This window comes from Myripristis murdjan, chromosome 6, assembly GCF_902150065.1.
Source record: "Myripristis murdjan chromosome 6, fMyrMur1.1, whole genome shotgun sequence".
In the NCBI taxonomy this organism is placed as follows: Eukaryota; Metazoa; Chordata; class Actinopteri; order Holocentriformes; family Holocentridae; genus Myripristis; species Myripristis murdjan.
Window position 1 is genome coordinate 18,455,531 of NC_043985.1, and position 14,672 is coordinate 18,470,202.

Sequence of the window (14,672 nt, forward strand, 5' to 3'; positions counted from 1 at the left end):
GTTTATTGATGATGTGACTGCTGATGGAAGTAGCAGGATGAATTCTAATGTTTATGGGGCTATACTATCTGCTCAGATTCAGCCAAATGCCACTAAACTGATAGGACGGCGCTTCACATTACAAATATACAGTGACCCAAAACATACCGTGAAAGCAACCCAAGAGTTACTGAAAGCAAAGAAGTTGAATATTCTTCAGTGGCCAAGTCAGCCCCCAGACCTCAACCCAGCTGAGCTGCTTTTCCCTTGCTGAAGACCAAACTGAAGGCCAAAAGACCCACAAACAAGCAGCAACTGAAGGCAGCTGCAGTGAAGGCTTGGCAGAGCATCTCAAGGGAGGAAACTGAGAATTTGGTGTCCATGGGTTCCTGACTTCAGGCAGTCATAGACTGCAAAGGATTTTCCTCCAAATACTCCAGATATCCTTCCAATTACTTTTGAGCCTCTGAAAATGGGATGACACTGTATAAAGGTGGCTGCAATTCCTAAATTGTTAATGCCATGTTTTTGTTCAACTCCTTAAATTAAAACTGATAGTCTGCACTTCAATCACATCTTGATTACTCCATTTCAAATCCACCGTGGTGATGTACAGGGCCAAAATTATGGATATTATGTCACTGTCCAAACTGTACAGAATGTGTCACAGCAAATTCTAAATGATGTAGTTGATGATTGAAGTCCAGACCAGAGTTCATAAGGACACCGCAACAAGTAAACTCTGTATTCTCTTCGATGCTCACGACAAAGGTTTATCATGTCAGATCAAATCAAAAATTAATGCAGTTGTATCAAATTGTTTACCTGCTCAAAAATATATTTCCTGTATTGAATCGGTAATTACTTATTGAGATTCTTGAGGCAAACAAGTATGTAAGAATATTTTTTCTGATATGGTGCTAGTTACAGGCCCATCTGGCAGGTATATTTGGTAACTCATCTTAAAGACAAACAGCTGTGTTAGGAGTTAGCTTGATTAAGCAACTGAAAAACAACTATAATGTTAGAGGACATTATTTGCTTTTGATCGTGTACTAGCTCTGTACACTTTTTTTCTGCCAGGAGCTTTCCTGAGTAACTCATCTGGGATGCAAACAGCTTTGGTTACAGCTTGATTAATGTTTTGGAGTGTTGATATTGATAGGAGATATGAATTTTGTTTTCCGGGCTGCTGCCTTTATATTTGTCTTGCAGAATCTTTGTAAACACCAGCAGGCTGTTGCCTAGCAAGTGTGGCACAGTGGCACTGCTAGTACTGCTGCTTCAGAAAGAGAATGTCCTGGGTCCTGGGTTTGAATCCTGGTCCCTAGTCCTTGAGTGGAGATTGCATGGTCTTTGTGTGCTCATATGATTGTGATTGTCTGTGTTAGCACTGCATGGGACAGGCTAGGTGTTTTCCTGCCCATTTCCTCTCTGTCTAGTGCATGCTGAGATAGCCCTTGCCCCCTGTGAGCCTGAGCAGGAATAAGTGGGAGAGGACAATGACTGAAGCAGCACATGGCCTTAACTGAACTGTAAAGGAGATAAATTGCAAAATATATGGCTTTGGGATGAATTCTAAAGTACCAAATGTATTCAGCACTGTAAAAATGTATATTTCAATCTGAAACACTACAAGACCATGTGTGTGAGGCCCTTATTGCCATAACAAGAAATTAAAACTCAAGATTTGGATGCTTTATTGCCATTTTAATCTGTTGGTTAGGAATCAGTGTGCTCATGACAGTCTCCATCACCTATGTTGCAGTAGGTAATTTCTGTGATATGATGCCTTTGAAGTATCTGCTCATGTTTTTATTCTAACACCGTCTGCATAGCAACGTGAACTACTGAGTAATGCCAGATATGTTTTTAATTTATTTAGCTTTGATTTCTAAGTATTTATATATTTAGACAGAGTTTTCATTACTTCTCAATGTAGTCATCACTTATGTCTACAACTGGTGAATTTTTAGAATTTATAGGGCGACTGTGAGAGAGCTTGTCGTGAGGTAATATATTTAGTTTGATACGGCATTTGTGGCTTTTTAGCATTCATATTTCTGACTGGCTTCATTAATAGTCCATAGCCAGGATCAGCCTGTCCATTTATCAGTTGTGATATTACTTCATTTGATGAATGCAAATGTAACCAGACAAAACAAATAAATGTGACAGGGTGACAATAAGCAAAAACTCTCCTGTCCTCCTCTCTTCTCTTCTCTTCTCTTCTCTTCTCTTCTCTTCTCTTCTCTTCTCTTTGCCATCTCTTTCTGTGCCTGCAGGCTGCGAAAGCGACTTCTGGGGACCTCATTGCAGTAATCGATGCCAATGCCAAAATGGGGCTAAGTGTAACCCCATCACAGGTGCCTGTGTCTGCACTGATGGCTACCAGGGTTGGCGTTGTGAAGAGCCCTGTGAGCATGGTTACTATGGCAAAGCGTGCCAACTACCCTGCCAGTGCCTCAATGGTGCCACCTGCCACCATGAGACAGGAGAGTGCATCTGTGCACCGGGGTACACAGGGGCTTTGTGAGTATCAGCAAAATGTAAGATGCACACACTCTCATGCAACAGTCTTTAGATGTCTAGAAACTCCTTGGTACGTCACCTGTCATAACAGATTCTGTATGATCCAGAAATGCTAATATTTTGTTGGTCTAAGCATTCTTTGTCGAAACACATATGTCAGGATTGTTAGTGGCTCATGCAACTGTTAAATGCCTTTGTCCTCTTGATTTCTATGGTGGCAGCTGTGGCGAGCGGTGCCCCTCTGGTAGTCATGGGCCCCAGTGTGAGCAGCGCTGCCCCTGTCAGAATGGAGGAACATGCCACCACATCACTGGAGAGTGCTCCTGTCCTGCGGGATGGACGGTAGGTAACAAAGGAACTTAAAAAGGCAGCAAGGCAGGAATGATAAAAGAGCAGGGTTGAGTCTGGTCTTATGACATTTTTAGCAAGGAACGACTTCATATCTCTACCTGAGTCATTACAATATCAGGTGGCATATTGAAAACAAGTGTTATGGCCCAAGGACAAATTAATCTATGTTAAAATTCCTTGTAACTGAGGAATGACAGTCTGCCATTTCTACAGTGCACTAGTGGCATAAGAGGAATAACAGTGCTGGTCTTGATCAATTTGTTGTCAGTTTATTTATTTGTTTTGTACAGTATAGTTTTTTTGTTATGTTGTTACAAAATGGGTAGAAGTGAGGCACACATCAGCAATAGCTTATTGGATATGACAAACACTAAATTGCTCTTACATTGACAAAACAGTATGGTTTGTAAGAAGTCAGTTTGCAGATTTAGTGGCCCTGTCATGGCTTGTTTCAGTCGTGAGTAATGTGTCTTACGTGGCTCTTGGCTCGTTGTTTTCTATAGGGCTCGGTCTGTGCCCAACCATGCCCATTTGGCAAGTATGGCGTCAACTGCAGCAAAGACTGTTCCTGTCGCAACGGCGGCCTCTGCGATCATATCACTGGACAGTGCCAGTGTGCTGCTGGCTTCAGTGGACGGAGGTATGCGGTTGACAGCATTTGCAAACTATGACAGCTCAGTTATTATATGGAAAAGCCTGCTATGAACAACCCTGTGCAAACTTTTGTACTCTTACTTTGAAAATAGGTCAGAGAATGACATGATTTATTGATATTGGTATTTAATGCATAGGGATGATTTCATGCAGACAGTTTCACATTAAACAGATATTCATTGACCTATTCTCTTTGTTGAGTTGTAAATGAGGCACAAACCTGGCTGTTTCCTTAAAAAAGAAAAGAAATGCTAGAATAATCTCACCCGTAAGATAAAGAAGCATTTATAAATGTCCATTAGTCCATTTGAAGGTGGATTGGAAGCTTTTAATAGGAGTGTTTATATATAATTAATCTCGTTCGTCTTGCTGGCCTGCAAGGTTTCATGTCTTCAGTCTTCATCCTCCTCCACTCCCAGCCTGTCCATTGATCTCACCATAGGCTACATGCTGTTTGGATTCTGCTCATTAATTATAAGTAATGGGCTTATATTAAGGTCTCATTGAAATCCACAGATCTTTTTAGTTCCCTGTGCCTGCCAGAGCAGCCCAGAGCAGCCTGGGTTTATTAGTTCAGCTAAAGCAATTGTCTCTTGGATGAAAACACTTCCTGGACAAGACCTTTCTTTTGCTTTATTATTTTGCAAAATTGGCCTCATTCATTTTGTCGGTGGCAGGTGAATTAACCTGCCAGGAATAATCTGAGATTGTGTTAGCCCTCACCCACCCCTGTCTAGTATAATAATACCATTGTCCCCTGCTAAAGCTAAAGCCAGGGTAATTTAAACATGAAACATAACTTACCCATTTTATAATATAATTGAACTATTTGTAATACCTTTGTTGGACTCTTGAGAATGATACACTGGCAGGATTGTATATTAAAGTTTGTATATTTAAGTGTGGTAAAAATCATCTGTTGCATGTGGAGAAACTCCCCAGCTCTCATTATAATTTCTGAAGCTGATGACAGTTACCATGTCTTGTCCAGTCCCTGTGGGGAGACACTTAAGCCCTGACTGCTAACAGCAGGAATGAGGGTGCCTTAGGGCTTCCCTCTCACCTCTTAGAACACTTACAGGAATTTGGCTGTCAGCCTGGGACTTTGAAAATGTTTGCTAATCAAATATTCAATGTTTTAATATTTCAAATAAAAACCCAGATTTTTTCGAATCCAAATACAGCAGGTTTCTTGTTTTAATTGCACCACAGCTGTTAATGAGGTAACCATGTATTATTCATATAACGCTACAAAGGCAGGTAGCTCGGTCAATAGACAGATAGACAGAATGAACAGGGCCAGGGAGGTAACATATGACCTCATGCTTCCCTCTGAGGAGGATGGCATGTGATAGATAGATAGATAGATAGATAGATAGATAGATAGATAGATAGATAGATAGATAGATAGATAGATAGATAGATAGATAGATAGATAGATAGATAGATAGATAGATAGATAGATTGGGCTTGACATCTCTATACATCCAATTCAGGAGATTGTGTTATGGCTCTGTATTTCTCCTAGGTGCCAGGACGAATGCCCTGTGGGCACCTATGGCCCCCAGTGCAACCAGAGGTGTGACTGTCAGAATGGAGCCAAATGCTATCATATCAATGGAGCCTGTCTGTGTGACACAGGGTTCAAAGGACCTAATTGCCAGGAGAGGTTCTGTCCCCCAGGCCTTTACGGCCTCATCTGTGACAAGTACTGCCCCTGTAATACCACCAACACTGTAAGGTAAGTGAGACATCAGAGCACGGCTGCACACACAGTTTTACAACTTCACTCTAACCAAGCCCTGAAGCGAACCCCCGCATAGCTCCATGTGAATAAAGACCTCTCCAACTCAATCTTGCCTCATCTCAGTTCTAAGCCAGCACACATTTAGAAGTCTGGACACCTCTTAGCCATGTCATGCAGTTAGCTTTTAATCGCGACCTTTGCTTCATTCATAATTTCTCAGCAGCATTCATAGTTAATGCAATGTTAATGCTCTGATTCTGGCGGGACTTGGGCAGTGACTATAGAAGTCATTACAGAATGAAGGAGAAAAAGGACACCTCATTTATCTGAAACAAGCACGTAGACGCGTAGATGGATGAATTGCTGTCGGCTCAGAGTTCACAGATTGACCCTGCTCAGGAATGAAGAGCTGAAGCTTCGTTTTCCTCTTTTTCTTTCTGTTTTTGTCTCTCTGTGTGTGTCTCTGTCTTTGTGGTCCAGCTGCCACCCTCTTTCTGGTGAATGCACTTGTTCTGCAGGATGGTCAGGGCTTTACTGCAATGAGAGTTGTCCGCCTGGCTACTACGGAGAGGGCTGCATGCTTCCTTGTAGCTGTGCCAATGGAGCTGACTGCCATGGTGTCACAGGTTCCTGTATATGTGCCCCTGGGTTCATGGTGAGTCTCCATGTGGTCTGTCACTAGACATATTATTGCCGGTAGTAACACAGCCCCGGCACTTCTCATGACACTAAGCAAAATGTTGGCAATGTCAGTGCTTTACTATCATTGTTGTAATTACTGGGTGTCAACTTCTAGTTATGCTATTGGTGACATATTCATTTTTTTTTACAACTGTCATAGGTTAATTGACGTTGTAACCTTCATCAAGGTAATTTTTGATACACTTAAAAAGATTGGAAGATTCAGTGGCCATAATGACATCCCATAATTGGATCGGTGTTGTATCTATAATAATGAAACGATATCATATGCTGTGAAATCTTCCATCCTTTGAGTTTTACTTGAACAGATTGTGAATTTCACCCTTGATTCATAGTTCATGTTATTTGTGGCAGTAGTAAAATGCCTGCATGAGTGCAGTCTTAAACGTCTGGAAGTGCTCCCAGTATCACTTTAGAAACATTTTGAGGCAGAAGGAAGGTGAAACAGTTTAATACTGCATCATTGTGAATCTGCTATAATGCACCACGTTTTCAATTTATGTTGCAAGAGAACTTATGTTGCGAGAATGGTGAGTCACAAAATAAATTAATTAATTAATTAATCAGACATTAATAATAAATCTAATTGTTGTGCAGTTGTTGTGCCCAACTGGCCTAAACTTATTTCCTTGAAGAGAAAGGGAAGACAAGGACGTCTTTTAGATCTTTTTTAGAAGTTTTAGATCTAAACTTCCAGATCAGTGGTAAGAAGACTAAATCTTTGACCTATATACAGTATGTTTCCATTTTAACTTGTTTTTGCAACCGTATTGTCCCCTTTTACAAGTGTCAAATTAGTTGGATAACTTCAATCAATTTTCCCATTGTATTTCTTGTCTCCAATCTGAAGTTACACAGCAACAGAGACCGAGAGGGTACATTTCTGCCAACATTACATTTCCGTGGAAATTGCCTGTGTCTTACAGCAGGCCACTGTGGTGAATTGAGCTACCTAACGGGGCCACAGACTGTGTCTTAATTTGCTCCACCTGTTCTCTTCGGCGGATGCTGGGGAGGGCTGCCAGATCCATTAAACAGACCTAGAGGGCAGGAGCTGGATAGAAAAGGAGGAAGTCAGATGGTAGCAGACACACCTCATATGGAGGATTGGTGTGTGTGTGTGTGTGTGTGCGGAGGAGGGGGGGGGGCACACAGTCATGATAGTGTTTTGTAAAACCTACACACTTATTCTTTTAACAGAGCTGCTGCTATGCAAACAACGCAGATGGTTTGTTGGACAGGCAGAGCTTTGATCGTGGGTCCTATTGGTTAGTGTGTAACTTTGTCACATGCATGGCAGGTGGTCATTATCACACAGTAGGACTTTTAAAACGTGTTTGATGATGGTGCTGAGGGCCTGGCTATGATTGTTGGTGAAGTCACATCCCTAGAGGACAGTTGATAGCACATAGCCTCCCTGCTGCATCTTTGTTCTGGAGTCCCATCGGGGGGCAAACCAACCCAAGTGTTGAAGCAGACCGAGCTCCTGCACGCTTGATTTAGCTCTAGTAATTGGACATGCTCTTTTTGACTGGGACAAAGTGATTACATGTTACCTTTTCAGGGATTGTCCCCTACAATCTGCAGCATGCACTCAATGTACCATTTCAACATTGGGCTTATAGCATGGTTTCTACTGATTCTGTTGATTCTTCTGTGTCTGAAATATGAATATTTTGGTGACACTGCCACAAGCTCCAGTTTCCCTTTGTCAGTAGTGAAAACAAAAATCATTTGCCTCTCTCTCAGGGCTTCCCAGCCTCATCAAAAGGTTCATAGGTTCATTTTCTGTCTTGCTGTATGAATTTTAAACTGCAGTCAACCATCCAGCAGTTAGATGAACTGTTAAGAAGTGAGACTGATTGGTAATTAGTGGTGCCATTTGCATCTAGTCTCAATGGACACCAGGCTGATCAATGTTGTGTCAGTGAGAGGCATTCTGGATAAAAAAAAAAAAAAATGCTCTTCAATTACATTAAGATACTAATAGGTATGAATTTAGTGCCTTGGCCAAGGTCAACCTGGCTGTCTTTCAATGGCTCAGGTCTGGTTTTGCTTCCTCCATTGGCTGTGCGGTTATGTAAGGTCCTGCTGCTCTCGTGCTCTGGACTGACAGCCCGTGTATTAATAATGTCTCCCTGCATACAGACTTCTATCCTTCTCAACTCAGAAGGAATATGAATCAGTCAGCTAATGAGAGAGCTGCCTATCCCCTCCTGAGAGCAGTCCAACCACTGCTCTCTGTGCCATGAGGGTGAAACCAAGTGGAATCTGACGCAGCCATGGATGCAGCAAAATCCATGTGGTCATTTGTGGCTCAGTGACGTTTTATCCATGAGTCCAGTCACCAGTAAATTGCCTGTGCTCTGAAGACAGGCTGAACCCTCCCTTCACCTCCACTCACCCCCCCCACACCACCCCTCCCCCCACCCACCCACCACCACTACCACCTCCACCATACAACCCCCCCAACCCCCCCTCCCCTTCTGGTCTGACGAACTTCTCTCCGCACTTAACAACTGTAACAGAACTGCCATTGTTAGCAGTCTTGAAGCTGTCATTTTGAGTAGAACAAAGGTTATTGCAACCGATTGATAAAAAATTCATTCACAGACAGGCACTTTTATGTGGTGCACGGGGAGGAGAGATGTTTTAAGATGTGTGTTCTGCCCCTGGCGTCCACTGGCACATCTCCTCCTGCCTCCTGTTTAAACTGAGTTCAAAATGATAATGAGAGCAGTGAGCAGCCAGCGGTCCCCCAGTGCTACTGGTGAGAGAAGCAAGAGCCACTCAGGACTCCTCTGGGCCACTAATTGGAACTCTAAATCATTGTGTCACCTGTCACTCAATGCAGGGTTTGGGAGGGATGGTGTGGGAATCCATAGACAGACTGTGATCACCAGCATGGGGAGAGACGGGGCTATTGGAGGTGCGCTGCGCTCAGCCTTTAAAGCACAAGAATTCTAATGACAGCAAGCTGGAGAGGACAGGGAAGGAGTACTCCATGTCCTTTACCAGATGGTTCACTCTAATGTGATGGTGAGGGACCTAATGGCTGCGCCAGCATGGCTGACTGTGTCTCATTGATGAGCTCATTAATAGGACTGTGAGAGCGAGCCACACTCTCAGGGACATCTCTGGGATCCAGACTCTCCCCTGATCCTGCACTGGAATTCAATTGCGGCTGGTGGTCCCTCTCATTTCCAAACTTCTAGAAAGGGTCTAGAAAATCCCTTTTTATCTTGCAGTATACCATGTAATACCTGCCTTTTCCAAAAGCCAATTTGCTTTGCTCCTTGTACCGAGTCATTGCAGGTAGAATCAATGTAACCAAAATGGTTCTGTTGGCTTTTGAGAAGTGCACTGAATCACCCCTGTTTGCTTCCGTTCAAACTAATGAGCTATTTTAGTGTTTGTTGCTATGCTGAGTCGTTGTCTTTGACTTTACATTATCGCTATCACATCCACAGGGTGAAGACTGTGCTACAGTGTGTCCTGCTGGCCTGTATGGACCAAGCTGCATGTCCACCTGCTCCTGCCACAATCACGCCTCCTGCTCCCCCGTCGACGGCTCCTGCATCTGCAGGGAAGGTACAGTGTAACTGACTCTCTCAAAATGGCAGACATCAACTTCTGCGTTTTATGAGATATGCTGTAAAATGGATGACTTTAGGACTTATGGTGCCCACTCTACAGCAGTTTGATATTCACACATTACACATGGTGTAATGTGTGATGGTTTGAATCCCCTTGCAATCTGTGCATCAGGATGTAAGACCAGCAACATAAAGTGTGGTGTTGTTTTTTTTCTGCATATCACACAAAGCAACCAGATAACCATTGTCCTCCATTTGTGCATAATGTTTAGTTTTTTGTCATCCAAAAGTGTGCAATTTCACACATAAGCTATGACAGTTTTGAGCTGAACTTTTGTGCTATCGAAGTGTGAAGGGAGTACATTGTATGTGTGGTAATGATATATCATGTCTTTTGTACCTGTCTGTAATGCATAAAACAGGAATACCACTGTAATGCAAAGTGCTTGTGTCCAGATTACTTGGTATATATAAAGTATGCAGTTAGGTCTATAAGTTTTTGGACAGTGACACAATATTCATAGTTTTGCCCTTGTACACCATCACAGTAGATTTCAAATCAAGCAATTAAGGTGTCTATGCAGGTGAAGGAGGAATCATTGCCCAAATCTACAGTCAATAGACGTTTGTGAGAAAATGAATACAGAGGGTAAACAGCAAGGTGCAAACAACTGCTGTCATTCAAGAACAGGAAGGCCAGATTAGACTTTGCAAAAAAGGCTGCCTGAACAAGGTTCTATGAACAGATGAAACAAGCAAACTTGTACGAGAATGTTGGGAAGAGAAAAGTGTGGAGAATGAAAGGAGCAGCTCAGGAGCCAAAGCAGAGTACGTCATCAGCCCAGCATGGTGCAGGCAGTGTTGTGGCATGGGCATGTATGGTTGCCAATGCAACTGGGTCACTAGTGTTTATTGATGATGTGACTGCTGATTGAAGTAGCAGGATGAATTCTAATGTTTATGGGGCTATACTATCTGCTCAGATTCAGCTAAATGCCACTAAACTGATAGGACGGCGCTTCGCAGTACAAATATACAGTGACCCAAAACATACTGTGAAAGCAACCCAAGAGTTACTGAAAGCAAAGAAGTGGAATATTCTTTAATGGCCAAGTCAGTCCCCAGACCTCAACCTAATTGAGCATGTTTTCCCTCGCTGAAGACCAAACTGAAGGCCGAAAGACCCACAAACAAGCAGCAGCTGAAAGCAGCTGCAGTGAAGGCTTGACAGAGCATTTCAAGGGAGGAAACTAAGAATTTGGTGTCCATGGGTTCCTTCATGCAGTGATAGACTGCAAAGGATTTTCTTCCAAATATTGAATATAATATTTACAATTATAGTTATGTATGTTATATATAATTTGTCCAATTACTTTTGAGCCTCTGAAAATGCGGTGAAGGGAAAAATTATGAATGTTGTGTCACTGACTGTCCAAATGCTTATGGACCTAACTACACACATACATATATATATATATATATATATATATATATACACATACTTACATACATATATACCGGTACATGTACATGTACATATACATACACACACACAAAGTGTAAAGGGTTAGGGTTTGTATTTGAGTTTGATGTGTCACCTTCGCTGTCTCTCTTGCTCCAGGCTGGCAGGGTGTGGACTGCTCCATCCTCTGCTCCAGTGGCACTTGGGGCCTCGGCTGTAACCAGACATGCCTGTGCGCCAATGGAGCCGCATGTGACCCAGTAGACGGCACATGTACTTGTTCCCCTGGGTGGAGGGGAGAGCACTGTGACCAACCCTGCCCTGTGAGTGTGCATTTTATCTCAGAGGGCATTGCACAAAACCCTGTGGGACATGAACCTTAGGGAGCATAGCTGACATCTCATACGACCATGTCTTGAAAGTGAAAGGTTAACGATAAGTTTTTATTGTTGCCAGGATGGCACTTACGGGTTGGAGTGTCGTGAGCGCTGTGACTGTAGCCATGCAAATGGCTGTGACGCAGTGAGTGGCTACTGCCGGTGCCAGGCAGGCTGGACAGGTCAGTACTGCTTCTTACAAATCTGCAGTCATGTTGACATTCAGGAGCAACGACTTAGCCATAAGAAACTTGCCAAGCCCTCACAGCAAGACACATGTCTGCTGAACCTGATACAGGGCCAAGGCAGAGAGTCACATGTAGACACATGCACACACGCAGAGAAGTGAATGTTAAAAAAGCTAGATGCTAGTCAAACATCTGATCTGCTATCCCAAGAAGTTATGCTGAATTGCTTGTGTTTTACAGTGCATTTACAGAATGTGGAAGCGGTGTTTTGTTAATTAAATGTTCTATTTGTTTTTCCATCGAGGCAGGAGGTAATGTGAATGAGAGATGTTGAGAATTACAGTCTAATTGGATTCCCATAGTAGACACATTTGATGCTGGTATGTAATTATGCTCAGACTGCATCCAGCTGCTGAAATGACTCAACAGATAAATATTTAGAGATTAAATCAAATCATGGTGCCACAATGCTTCCAAGACTTTCACACAAAGCCTCCAGTATTTTTCTTCGTTAATTTTTTAAAATTCCAAGTTAAACTCTGACTGAACAAAAACACTGCCATATTTATTCACTTAATCTTTAACCACCTTCCAGACCCATATTCGCAGTTCTAAGTTAACATATGTTTGCTGTCTGTGTTTCTTGTCATTTTAAACATTTGCTTGCAGAGAAAGAGCAGGAGGTAGGAAAGTGTGAATGTCACAGCAAGGGTGAGAATCATTATGCTCAAAATGAAGCATCACATCTGAATGTCAAATACAGGGGGCTAGCTGAGGACCTGGTTTCTGAGCCCGGGTGGAGAGGTGCGGTCAGGGAGGGAATAGATTCAGCAGGAAAGGTCAAGCCTGTGAGCTCTCAGCGGCAAACTCCACTCAGCCTCCTGAGCTTAGGGCATTTATTCTGGGAAACAATGTGGGTTTTATTATCTGCAAGAAGGGAGCCTGCAAAACGGGGCTCTCATGCTCTGAATCCTGCACAGGTCGAGACCATCTGTCAGCCTTAATTGAGTCACCGGGGTGCAGGGCTTGGGGCAGCATACAGCCCAGTGGGCCGAACCAAAACACACATACATAGGACTTGAATAGGAAAGGTTTCAATGAACTCTCTGAAGGAAGGAGCACCTAGAGAGAGAAAGATGGGGGATTCATCACAGAACTGAGTCAGGGATTGGGGGGAGAGGCTATTTACAGAGACAAAAAAGTTATTTTTTGTTTTGAGTGCTGTCATACTTCTGAGAATGCTCACTGTGTAGATGTGGCTCCCTATTTTACTGTCATCTTACTGTGTTGTTTTATTCTGGAGTTTCTGTGCACTGCGAGGGGTTTTGGGTGTGAGATAGTTGTGTAACAATTCATTTGTGGCATCAGTTTACTGATTATAAATTCTGCAGATTCACCCCAGTTGATCTGCTAAAAGAAGCAAACAAGGCGAATTGCTCCAACTTTGACCTGCGTCAATATAAAATATTTTTTAAACAATTCATTCATGAGTCTTAAAAAATACCCAACATCATGTTGATTCCACAGAACACCGTGAATTGCAAGTTTTTAATGTTAAAATAATTCTGTTGTTCCATGTTTTTTCTTTTGTCAGGAAAAAAAGGATAGTTTGGCTTTACTGAGTTGTGTTTTTGTAATGGATATAAAACTTTGGCTGCTAAATTTAGTACTGAATTGAATCGTTGACTTCAGTTGTGGTTTATAAACTTGAATTGAATTTCTCCAAAAAAGGAAAATATCTCTAAAATCAAATCGACAACTTGTGAGTCTTCAGTCGAACCAAATCAAAGTTTAGCCAAATATTCACACCCCTTAAGTAACACTGTGTATGCCCTGGACATGCAATGCTGCTGTGGCCCATACAGTTGTTGCTGAACTCTTGCAAGCCTGACATCAGCTACTAAAAGATTTAAGAGATTGTTTTGCCTAGGCCCTTGATTCTGGGGCCTGATCCTAGCCAGTGTTAAATAGGACATCTCCTTTCATTTCCAAAGAAATTCAATTCAAAGGCATGGAGAAGGTTATATGTGTCTGTTCACATGCACTCTAAGAGCATGTGGGAAAGTGAGAGAGAGAGAGAGAAAGATTGAGAGAGATAGAGAGAGAGAGATTGCGAGGGAGGGAGAGAGAGAGTGAGCGAGAGAGAAACGGAGAGAGAGAGAGAGAGAGAGAGGTTTACTTTGCTCTGCTCACTCTGTACAAATTGGATAGTGGGACCTCTGGCACTCCTCAGCAAAAAGCCTCCTTTGAAGAGACTTCAGTTCTGGCTTCTCTCACTCTTCCTTCTTCTCCCTAACCAGGCATCCAAAGCCCCTCTGTTTGTCACCATTAGACTCAAAAGTGTGATGCTCTGCTCGCATTCATTTTCTGACGATAAAGGCAGTTGCTTTTTTTTTCTGCCTGGCCTAGCACAACCTCAAAAACACTTGCACAAGCCTGCCCTCTGTTTGATGTCCATGGCTGGGTTTCTGACTAAATCATGACCACCATGTGCCTCTTCATCAGCATTAACATTTCCTCTCCCTCATTCCATCAGTCCTCTCCAAAGGGGTCCTGACTACTGTGTGACATTAATCCCCAGAGTTTAGTCCAGGTTTAATTCAAAGGTATTGCACTAATGTGGCTTTAATGGCCACACCATTCTCAGATATTCTCAGTCAAAGGAAACTTCAAATGAGCCTTCGAAGTATGGGCTGTGTTTGAAAGGAGGCAGTGTGTGCGAGTGTGTGTGCGTCCATGCATGTGTGCATGTGCATTGTGCACGTATGCACACATGTATTTTTATACATGTGTTTGTGTTGGGCAGGGTTTGTGTGCGTGTGTGTGTGTGTGTGTGTGTACATGTGACTCTCCCTTTGGCCCTGCATCGGGTTCAGCAGGCATGTGTCTTGCTGCAGAGACAGCGTGCTCGTTAGATGGATGTGCTAATGTATTCATGTGCACATTGAGAGCCCTGTATGGATTCGATGTTTTGTGTTTGTTTGTTGGAGGCGTGCCAGAGACACAGTGACACTTCCAGACTCTGCTCTTGTAGCCCGAGCCCCAGCAGAGCAATTCCCCTCAGCTCAGTACACTACCCCAGCT

At 42.9% G+C, this 14,672-nt stretch overlaps 1 protein-coding gene across 1 annotated transcript in view; it reads left to right on the forward strand.

The window, feature by feature from the left end:
- The window catches only part of megf11 (multiple EGF-like-domains 11), a 50,837-nt gene that overhangs the window by 25,212 nt on the left and 10,953 nt on the right, over positions 1 to 14,672 (forward strand). The window contains exons 6-13 of the mRNA XM_030053780.1: positions 2,265 to 2,511; positions 2,733 to 2,853; positions 3,366 to 3,502; positions 5,045 to 5,257; positions 5,744 to 5,918; positions 9,436 to 9,556; positions 11,183 to 11,346; positions 11,480 to 11,582. Of these exons, the coding sequence (XP_029909640.1) occupies positions 2,265 to 2,511; positions 2,733 to 2,853; positions 3,366 to 3,502; positions 5,045 to 5,257; positions 5,744 to 5,918; positions 9,436 to 9,556; positions 11,183 to 11,346; positions 11,480 to 11,582 (1,281 nt within the window). The remainder of the gene's footprint in view (positions 1 to 2,264; positions 2,512 to 2,732; positions 2,854 to 3,365; positions 3,503 to 5,044; positions 5,258 to 5,743; positions 5,919 to 9,435; positions 9,557 to 11,182; positions 11,347 to 11,479; positions 11,583 to 14,672) is intronic.